General features: G+C 40.4%; 1 protein-coding gene across 1 annotated transcript in view; it reads left to right on the top strand.

The window, feature by feature from the left end:
- LOC102834994 (folate receptor alpha-like) overlaps window positions 1-6,708 on the top strand; it is a gene marked incomplete at its 5' end in the record, with an annotated part of 12,193 nt that extends 5,485 nt beyond the window's left edge. The window contains 3 exons of the mRNA XM_006870385.1: window positions 5,836-6,024; window positions 6,187-6,322; window positions 6,428-6,708. Of these exons, the coding sequence (XP_006870447.1) occupies window positions 5,836-6,024; window positions 6,187-6,322; window positions 6,428-6,708 (606 nt within the window). The remainder of the gene's footprint in view (window positions 1-5,835; window positions 6,025-6,186; window positions 6,323-6,427) is intronic.
- Window positions 6,709-10,589: the final 3,881 nt, after the last annotated feature.

Genomic DNA, 10,589 nt, shown 5'->3' on the forward strand with positions numbered 1-10,589 from the left:
GGAGCTCTCTGCTATACATCCACCCGATCCACCATCTTGTTTGTTCTCCTCCCTGACCTTGTGTTTTAATAATCTATTACATAACCCACTAAACGTTTAGGGCTCCTTAAAATTGAGTTAGAGCTTTTCATTAAATGGAACTCTGATCTGACTGACAGGTTAAGGATGATGTAGACAGAGTTTTGCAGGACAGCCAGGAGTCAGGGCATTTTAAGAAGTGCATATGTGAAGTCAGAGAGGCCTGAATATTGTTTCACCTAGCACCTGGCATGGGCTAGGTTGTTGGCATGGGCCAGACATGACCCTATCCTTGTGGGATTTCCTTCCATTTTCTTCTGTGTGCCCTGACCTGTCACACCACCCCTCTAAGTTAACAAGGGAGATGGAATCTAACCTACAAAATGTAAACACTAGAGTATGAATTTATATTGCTTATATAGAATAATATATTACAGCATTTTCAAAGGACAAGCCAAGTGCCCTAAAATAAGGTCCAGAAGTAAATTTAAAGATATGCACAAATCTTAACCAGTAATTAACAAGAGTATTTATATAATTTAAGAGATTTTGAAATTTTAGAAAGCTCATCAAAACAAATGCTGATTATCAAGCCATGTTCCATTGCAGAAGCATTAGAAAGAAACAAGTAAATGATGGAAGTGCTCCAGAAATATTACTGAGTGCCAAAAATCAAGTTTACATAACCACATACTACATCATTATTAACACAACCGAATCTTACATGAAATGAAGGCTGAAAGAATATGAAACTCTTTCAAATAGATTTAATGTGGATATAAGGATCACTAGCCTTCAGAACTGACTCAATGTCACTTAATAACATAAAGATGCATAAAGACATCTAAGAAATGAGTGTAGACTTATCCTGATGACTTAAATACAAACCTTTATGGAGAAGTGCAACAATTTCATTCTTACATGAGAACTAAGTTTACAAATTCAGGAACGACACATTTTACTCATGGAGACATGTATGATTCCATAATATAAGATAAAATGCAATGTGTCTTTCACAACGTCGAAATTGTATTCCCTTATTTCTAACTTTAATGATCACAAACTGCACAACAGTTTCAGTGTTTAGAGTCCTCACGTGTCTTGATCTGGCTTTGTCCTGATGCATGTCACAATCTAAATGAACCCTGAAAACATCATGTTGAGTGAAATGTCACAAAAGGACATATATGATATTACCTATATGAAATAAACAAATTTGCAGAAACCATTCAAATCAGGCTGCTAACCTCAAGGTCAGCAATTCAAAACTACCATTTGTTCCTTGGCAAAAAGAGGAAGCTTCCTGTTCCCATAAAGATTACAGACTCAGAAATCTTATACAGGGTCGCTATGAGTCAGGACCGACTCCATGGCACATAACCACCACTACCAACATTCATACTTTGCATGATAGGATTTTGCAAGACCAACAACCTATTTTCAGAATGACCTTTTCAACAACATAAATGGCAACTGTACAGGTGGACATCAATGGACGGAATACACAGGAATCAAGTCACCTACATCTGTGGAAAGAGTTGATAGAGAAGGTCAATATCATCATTCAGAACAAGGCCAAGGGTCCACTGTCCAACAGTTCATATACAATTCAAGCTAAAGCTGAAGAAAATGAAAGCAACTCTTTGAAGAGCCAAAGTATGACCTTGAGTCCATCCCACTTGAATTTAGAGACAGTCTCAAGAATTTAACACATTGAACACTAATGACCAAAGATCAGACAAGTTGTGCAATGACATCAAGGACATCATACATGAAGAAAGCAAAAGGTCATTTAAAAAAACAGGAAAAAGAGAAATTACCAAAATGGATGTCAGAAGAGGTTCTGAAATTTGCTCTTGAACATACAGTAGCCAAAGTAAATGGAAGGAACAGAGATTTCAAAGGGCAACTCAAGAAGACATAGTAAAATATTGTAATGAAATGTGTAAAGACTTGCGGTTACAAAATCAAAAGGGAAGAACGCATTCAGCATCTCTTAAGCTAAAAGAACTGAAGAAAATAATTCAAGCCTTGAGTTGTAATACTGAAGGCTTCTGTGAGCAAAATATTGAATAATGTGGGAACCATCATTATACCAATAATAATTTATTGGCATTCAGCTATTTCAAAAGGTAGCATATGGCTCATGAGAGGCCATCTAAGTTCCAACTATTGTACTATCCCTGTCTGAAGGAACAGAGTTGTTGTTAAGTGCTGTCAAATCTGTTCCTATCTATAGTGTCCCTGTGTGTAGTGTTCTGTTGAGGAGCTGCAGGGGGCATTGAACTGTGGGCTAATGATTGTTGGAAACAATTATTCCAATGGACTAATGGATCACGTGAACATCAGTCTCCATAACCTGAGGCCAGAAGAACTAGATGGTGCCCAGGTACCATTGCAAACTTCTCTAAAAGGGATCACATTAGGTCAACAATTTGAGATTAAAAGGGCAGCCTTTACTCAAGGACAAAGTTCAGAAGGGTTGGGAAAGAAAAACGAGTAGAAAGGAGAAACACAGGGATAAAATGGGGTAGTGATGTTAGTGACATCAATGTGATTACAATTATTGAGATCAAATGGAGTGTGTATGATTTGTTGAATGTAAAACTAATGATATGCTCTACAAACCTTCACTCAATTCATAATAAAACATTCAGTATATATAAAAAAAAAAAGGTAGCATATGATCAAGAAGCAATCATATTGAAGGAAGAAGTCCAAACTGTCCTGAAGTCACTGGCAAAAAACAAGGCTCCAGGAATTGATAACATACCACTTGGGATGCTTCAACAAATGAATGCAGTACTGGAAGTGCTCACTCATTTATGACAAGAAATCTGGAAGACAGCTACTTGTCCAACTAACTGGAAGAGATCTATATTTGTGCCCATTCCAAAGAAATGTGATCCAACAGAATGTGGGAATTACCAAACAATATCATTAACATCATACACAAGTAAAATTTTGCTGAAGAGAATTTAAAAACCATTTTAGCAGTGCATCAACAAGAAACTGCCAGAAATTTAAACTATATTTAGAAGAGGATGTGGAACTAGGAATATCACTGTGGATGTCAGATGAATTTGGGCTGAAAGTTGAGAATACCAGAAAGATATTTATCTGTGTTTTATTGGCTATGCAAAGGCATTAAGTTGGGTGGATTATAGCAAATTATGGGTAACATTGAAAAGAATTGGAATTCCAGAACACTTCATTGTAACTTGTACATAGACCAAGAACCAGCTGTTAAAATGAACAAGGGGATAGTGCATGGTTCAAAATAGGAAAAGATGTGCATCAGAGTTGTATCCTTTTACCATTCTTATTCAGTTTGAGAAACTGGACTATATGAAGAAGAAATGTGACAGCAGGTTTGGAGGAAGACTCATTAACAACCTACTTTGATACGCAGATGACACAACTTTGCCTGCTGGAAGAGAAGAGGACTTGAAGCACTTACTGATAAAGATCAAAGACTACAGCCTTCAGTATGAGTTATGCCTCACATAATGAAAATAAACCAAAATTTTAAAAAATTGAAACCATGAAGGAACGACACCTTACTCCAAGAAGGCAGTTATTTCAGCATCCAGTTCATCTAAGATTGCAATGCTTAGTCATGCAACAAATGTTTTGATATTGTCTTAGTTATTAAATGCTGCTCTAACAAAAATACTAAAAGTAATTGACTTTAACAAATATATTTATTCTGTCACACTTTAGGAGGCTACAAGTCCAAATTCAGAATGCTGTCTCTGTGGGAAGGCTTTCTCTCTGTGGAGAAATCTCCTTGTGTCATTTCAATATCTGTGGGCCTAAAATTCCTAGGAGATCTTCATGTGTCTTGGCATCAGCCTTCTCCTGGACTAGGAGGCTCACAACACAGACATCCTGTGTCCAAACAGTATGCTCTGCTCCTGGCTCTTCCTGGTAGTAGGTCCCTGTCTCTCTGTTCTTTTATCTCTTTTAAGATAAAAGGTGTTGCAGGTTATACCCCCAAGAAAACTGCCCTTACAGCTGATCGGAGCTGTTACAGGATTAAGGGTATTGCATCCCACCCTTAATCCTTTTATCAGTTTATCACATCAGATCACCTCATGACTGATGATTACGTATCTGCCACATTACATCATAACTTAACTTCTAAATCACTGAGAATCATGGCCCAGTGAAGTTGACACATGTTTTGGGGAGACATAGCTCAACCCATGATGTTAAGTGCCATCAAGTTGTGTCTGACTCATAGCTACCTTGTATAAGGGTTTGAACAGCTGTCCTTGTGGTTAACAGTCAAACGCTTATCAGTCCAGCGCTTATCCTACACTTTTACACCAGGATGGTGGTGGTGATGTGCCATGGAGTCAGTTCCAACTCATAGTGACCCTGTACAGGGTTTCCAAGGTTGTAAATCTTTACGGGAGCAAAAAGCCTCATCTTTCTTCCGCTGAACAGCTGGTAGTTTCGAACTGTTGACCTTGAGGTTTGCACCCCGATTCATAACCACTATGCTACCAGAGGTCCTTCTACACCATGATGATGGTATTGGTGGTGATATGCTGTGGAGTCAGTTCTGACTCATAGCGACCCTGCACAGGGTTTCTGAGGCTGTAAATCTTTATGGGAGCAGAATGCCTCATCTTTCTCCCATGGAACAGCTGGTAGTTTCGAACTAGCTAGACTTTGAGGTTAGCAGCCTGACTTGTAATCACTACGCTACCAGAGCTCCAGCTATATACCAGGATAGGAGCTACAAAAATAAAAGCAAGAAAAAGAAAGTCCACACAACTGGATCAATAAACATCATGATAAACAGAAAAAAGCCTGAAGTTGTCAAGGATTTCATTTTACTTACATACACAATCAACACCCAGGGAAGCAAAAGTCAAGAAATAAAACAACATACTGTGGTGGGCAAATCTGGCTGCAATAGACCTTTTAAAATGTTAAGAAGCAAAGATGTCACTTTGAGGATTAAGGTTCATCTGATTCATGTGTTTTAAATCACCTTATATCAACGTCACTTAACAACGACAATGCTTATGAAAGCTAGAAACTGAATAAGGTAGACAGAAGAATTGATGTCTTTGAATTATGATGTTGGCAAAGAATATTGAATATACTGTGGACTACCAGAAGAGCAAACAGATTTGTCTTGGAAAAGTATGGCAGAAACACTCCTTAGAAGTGAGGATGTTGAGTCTTCATCTCATGTACTTTGGACATAATATCAGGTGGAACCAATACCTGAAAAATGACATCCATGTCATTTTAAAGTAAAAAATCAGAGAAAAAGAGGAAGACCTTCAATGAGATGGATTAGCAAGTATCTGCTACAATGAGCTCTAACATAGCAATGATTTGTGACGATGGCACAGGATCAGGCAAAGTTCCATTCTGATATACACACGATCACTATGACTCAGAACTAACTCAACGGCGCCTAACTACAACAACAACTACATAGAAACCTAAGATTATGAGCGGTTTTCAGATGTGGAAAGGGGGTGGGGGACTTTTGTTTTAGAGGACATTGACTTTATGTTAATGATGGTGGAATAAGTTGGAAATAACAAGTAATAATGGTTATACAATATGAATAATGTAATCAATGTTACTGAATTATATGTAGAAGTTGTTGACTTGTTGAATGTTTTATTATATACGTTTCTACCACATTTTTTTTTTTTAAATATAATTGTCATTCCCCCCAAATGAGGGCCCTCCCTGAAGAGGATTCCTATGGATGACCAAGCAGTCAGAAAATGGAGGGGGTGACTATGGTAGAGGACAGCTTAACCCTCTGTCTTTCCCACCCAGTGCAGTCCCTGGAAGAAGAATGCCTGCTGCTTTGTGAATACCAGCCAGGAGCTGCACAAGGATACCTCTCTCCTCTACAAATTCAACTGGAACCACTGTGGCAAATTGGAGCCCAGCTGCAAGCGTCACTTCATCCAGGACACCTGTCTCTATGAGTGCTCCCCCAATCTAGGACCCTGGATCCATCAGGTATACGCACCATCCCCACAAATATGCATCATGGCCATTGAAGGGAGGGAGTAGTCTGAGGGTTATGGAGGCACTGCCTTGGCCCCCAACCCTGGTCTTCTTCAACTCTGCTACTGAGACCCCTAGTTGACAGGGGCTCTTCTTCCTCCCCACCTCACCCAGGTGGACCAGAGCTGGCGCAAAGAGCGTTTCCTGAATGTGCCTCTGTGCAAAGAGGACTGTCAGAGCTGGTGGGAGGACTGCCGCACCTCTTACACCTGCAAGACCAACTGGCAGAAAGGCTGGAACTGGACCTCAGGTGAAGGCCTGTGGGGAAGGAGATGGGAAATGGAAGTAGTGATTCTAATTGGAGTTGGGAAAGATGAAGTCTAGCCCAGAAGCTAAGTGCCTTTGTTTCCCTTAGGGATTAATGAGTGTCCAGTCAGGGCCGCCTGCCATACATTTGAGTTCTACTTCCCCACACCTGCTGCCCTGTGTGAGGGCCTCTGGAATCACTCCTACAAGGTCAGCAACTACAGTCGAGGGAGTGGCCGCTGCATCCAGATGTGGTTTGACCTGGCCCACGGTAACCCCAATGAAAAGGTGGCAAGGTTCTATGCTGAGGCCATGAGTATGGCTGAACCCCATGAGAATGGGCCCTTCTTGCTCTGCTTGGTCCTGATGCTGCTGTGGTTCCTGAGCTGAGCTGCTTCCGGTGCTGACCCCTGGATATGTGATCAGCTGAACCCTGACATATCCTTGTCTTTACCCAAACAGGGTACCTAGGCTCAACTTTCCCAGCCTCACAATCAGTTCAGTCTGTGTCCTGGTCATTGGTTTGTTACAGAAGGTGGGACCCCTGAGGTTCTTCTGACAATTTATTATAATATAATCATTGCTACATAATATCCATTTGGGTAATATCTGACCACATGTATGTTCGTGGTCCCAACTCCTGCAAAGCCTAATTATATTAAATGTTCATGATTCAATTATATTCCACTTTGACTTTTTTGTTGATACTGTGTTTTCAATAATGGAAGGCATACTGAATCAAGGAGCATTTCTGAAATTTAAAAATTAAATATGGATTTCCATACATTTCCATGTAATACATATCTCCCTCTGGACTCTGGGGACAGAATTATGTGGGGCACCTGTGTCCCTCTGGTTTCTGTCTATATCCCTTCATAGGTGCAGACAATATAGTCACAGGAATCTGGAATCATTACAAGAAAAGCCAATTCCAATTAACACAAAGGAACCAGGAAATATACTTACAAGGCTTATATCCCAGTAAACATGTCAAAAGATACAAAAATTTTATACAATCATAACAAGATGCACCACCTCATCCCACATCCTGTAGTAATCTGTGGCACAAAGCCCCAGTTTTTTTCTGTTTCAAATAGTTATACAGGCCTTGGTCTGCTGGAAGCATGTTACTTTCAGTGGGAAACCAGTATTCCAATAAACTCCAGACATGAAAAATGTATGTGGGCATTATATATCCAATAAACCCCAGACATGAACAGATAAAAAATTTGAGGTACATACAATGTTTCATAAAAACAAACAGGTACTACTTCATGACATGCATCAAAACATTTTTATCATGCCTATTATTGGATTACTGATGTGGCGCGATGGGTTAATGAACTAGACTGCAAAGTCGATTTGAACACAAGGTAGGCAGTTCAAAGTCACCAGCTACTCTCTGGAAACGCTATAAAGGGTTGCTATGAATTGGAACCAACTGGACAGTACTTAACAACAACAACATTATTAACAGTGTTAAAGATGTTTTAGTGTATCTGGAGGTACTTCTTTAATTTTTTATGCATCGCAAAGTACGCTATAGAGTAAGACAAACATTTGAGTAACTGATGTTAGATGTAAGTCATATCTAGCTATTCTAATTTATGTATGTACAAATATGACTTAAAAGTCAGATTTAGGAAGAGAACTAGTTTGTAATCTGAGGATGGCCTGTGTATAATATGGTGTTCACACAACGTTCAAATCCTGTTTCACAGAACACGACATGACTGTTAAGTAACATAGGACTATACACAGATCCACATGTGTCTTGTAAAGAATTTGGGGATGAGTGGGTAGGAGGAACCTGACTCATTGCTTCATCATTCCTACTGAGAAGTCCAAAGAGAGACTGAAACTAACCTGAAGTTCACCAGCAATTAGGGGGTGGAAGAGGAATGAGAATCCTTTAACCTGGGCCTCTGACCCCTGCACCTGGTTGTCCACATGCCAAGGTCACTACTCGCAAACCACAAAGAACTGGTGGAGGAGCTACTGGGTGTGGCGTTGTGGGCTAATGCGCTGGACTGCAAGGTTGGTGGTTCAAATTCACCAGCCACTCCTTGGAAACCCTATATAGGGTCACTACGAGTTGGAACTGACTCGATGGCACTTAACAACAATAAGGGGAAAACATTTCTTTCTCCTTCCCTTACTAGATGTGGGGTGGAGTAGACACTGATGGTGACTGAATGATGAACACTTTTATTGTTTCCTTTTTTAAAATAAAACTTGTTATTCTTGGAGGGTAAATTCCCAGAAGAGGGGTTGGTGAGTGACGGTCAAAGAGTGAATGGATTTAGAATTCCCCACCTATGGAATGGCAATCCAACCACCCACTGACAGACTTTGGAAGCTAAAACCATTGGACCTCAATGTTCCTATCTGTGTGCTGTCTATCCTTCTTGCTTCTCAAATTTCTTCATAATGTCATACCATGCAATCTATTGAAAATGATGTGTAAAGTGTAAATGCTCTTGAAAGCTAGTCATGTGCCAGGCAATAAACCAGACATTTTATCATATAAGGAAACTAGGCTTCTCCTTGCTCCCTCCCCCAAACCTTACACAGTATTTTATCAATCCCAACTCATTGCTTCTATTTGGGAGGCTCCCGCTTTCTTTCCATCCCTGGAGCCCATCCCTTCATTGCCCTAGATATCACCCAGAGTATATCTCTCCTGAATTACTTACCAAACTAAAACAAGAAAAAACACAGTTACTGTCAAGTTGACTCTGACTCATGGAGACCCCATGTATACAGAGTAGAATTACACTCCCTAGGATTTCCATGTTTTATCTTTCAGAGGCAGACCGCCAGACTTTTGTTTTGAGACTCCTCTGGGGAAATTTGAACCATCAACCTTTCATTTAGCAGCCCAGCACTTCAGTTAGTAGTAACACTCCCCTCCTCCCCACCGCAAACCAATCAGAAACACATTGTCTTTGATTGAATCCTGACTCAAAGAGCTCCTATAGGATAGGACAGAACTGCCCCAAAGGTTTTCCAAGGCTGTAAGTGGACTGCCGGTGCTCCCAAGGAGTGGCTGGTGGGTTTGAACCGCCAAGCTTTCAGTTAGCTGAACTTTAACCACTGAGCCACCAGGGATCCTTTGTGCCACCCAGGGACTACAAATTACTCACCAAGAAAGATTCTTTCTGCCTTCCAGAGTGATCTTTTGGTGCTGCAAATCTCTTAAAGCCACTTCCCTAATATGGTTCACTGCCTTTACATCTTAGCTAGACAGAAACTGCCCCTGTCCCTAGTCTCCCTCTCTCCCTCCCTTCACCCCACACATTCCTAGAACCTGCCATTAACCTCCCTTTAGATCGCAAGGTCAGTTTGAACAAGATTGGCAGTTTGAACTCACCAGTCATTCCTTGGAAACCCTATGCAGAGTCGCTGTGAGCTGGATGATACTTAACAACAACCATCTCCTAACCTTTGTGTTTGCAGATCCCTTCATCTGGCAATGTCTACTAAGGGATTAGAGCTAGCTGTACCTCTTTTCTAGAATGTGTTTATACTCTTGATAGTTACAACTTGACAGAGATTGGATCCTTCTGGCCTCTTCCCAGCAATGTCTAAGAGTTGCCTGTTTGCCCACAGTTATTATACTTGTTGCTGTTGTTAAGTGCTGTCGAGTTGCTTCCAACTCATAGCAACTCTGTACAGAGTTTCCAAGCTGGTGGATTTGAACTGCTGACCCTGTGGTTCACAGTCCAGTGCTGATCTTACAGTGCCACGCCAGAAGTTCACAGTAATACTGTTGTTGTTGTTAAGTACCGTGGAGTCGGTTCTGACTCATAGTGACCCTGCACAGGGTTTCCGAGGCTGCAAATCTTTACAGGAGCAGAAAAATCTCATCATTCTCCCATGGAACAGCTTGTAGTTTCGAACTGCTGACCTTGAGGTTAGCAGCCCTATTCGTAACCACTATGCTACCAGAGCTCCTTACAGTAATACTAGTGCATGTATAAAACAGAGGTAAACTTCGGGACTTTTACTAAGCAGATAAATGGAAAAAGGGACATTGACATCTCAATGTAATTTTCATTTTCCAGGTGTCTTTTTATGAGTTTGCTCTTTCTGAGATCTTTCCATATTGATCTGTTGAGATCTATAATAGCTGGGTAATATTCCCGTCTATGTATTTGCCACATTTTATTCAGTTCCCCTACTGGTAGATTCTTGAATAATAGGAGTTCTTTATGACCTTGACATTTTAAAAAATTGCAAATGAGCTATTTTGCTAAATATTCCTTAGT

This window comes from Chrysochloris asiatica, unplaced genomic scaffold (genome assembly GCF_000296735.1).
Source record: "Chrysochloris asiatica unplaced genomic scaffold, ChrAsi1.0 scaffold00140, whole genome shotgun sequence".
In the NCBI taxonomy this organism is placed as follows: Eukaryota; Metazoa; Chordata; class Mammalia; order Afrosoricida; family Chrysochloridae; genus Chrysochloris; species Chrysochloris asiatica.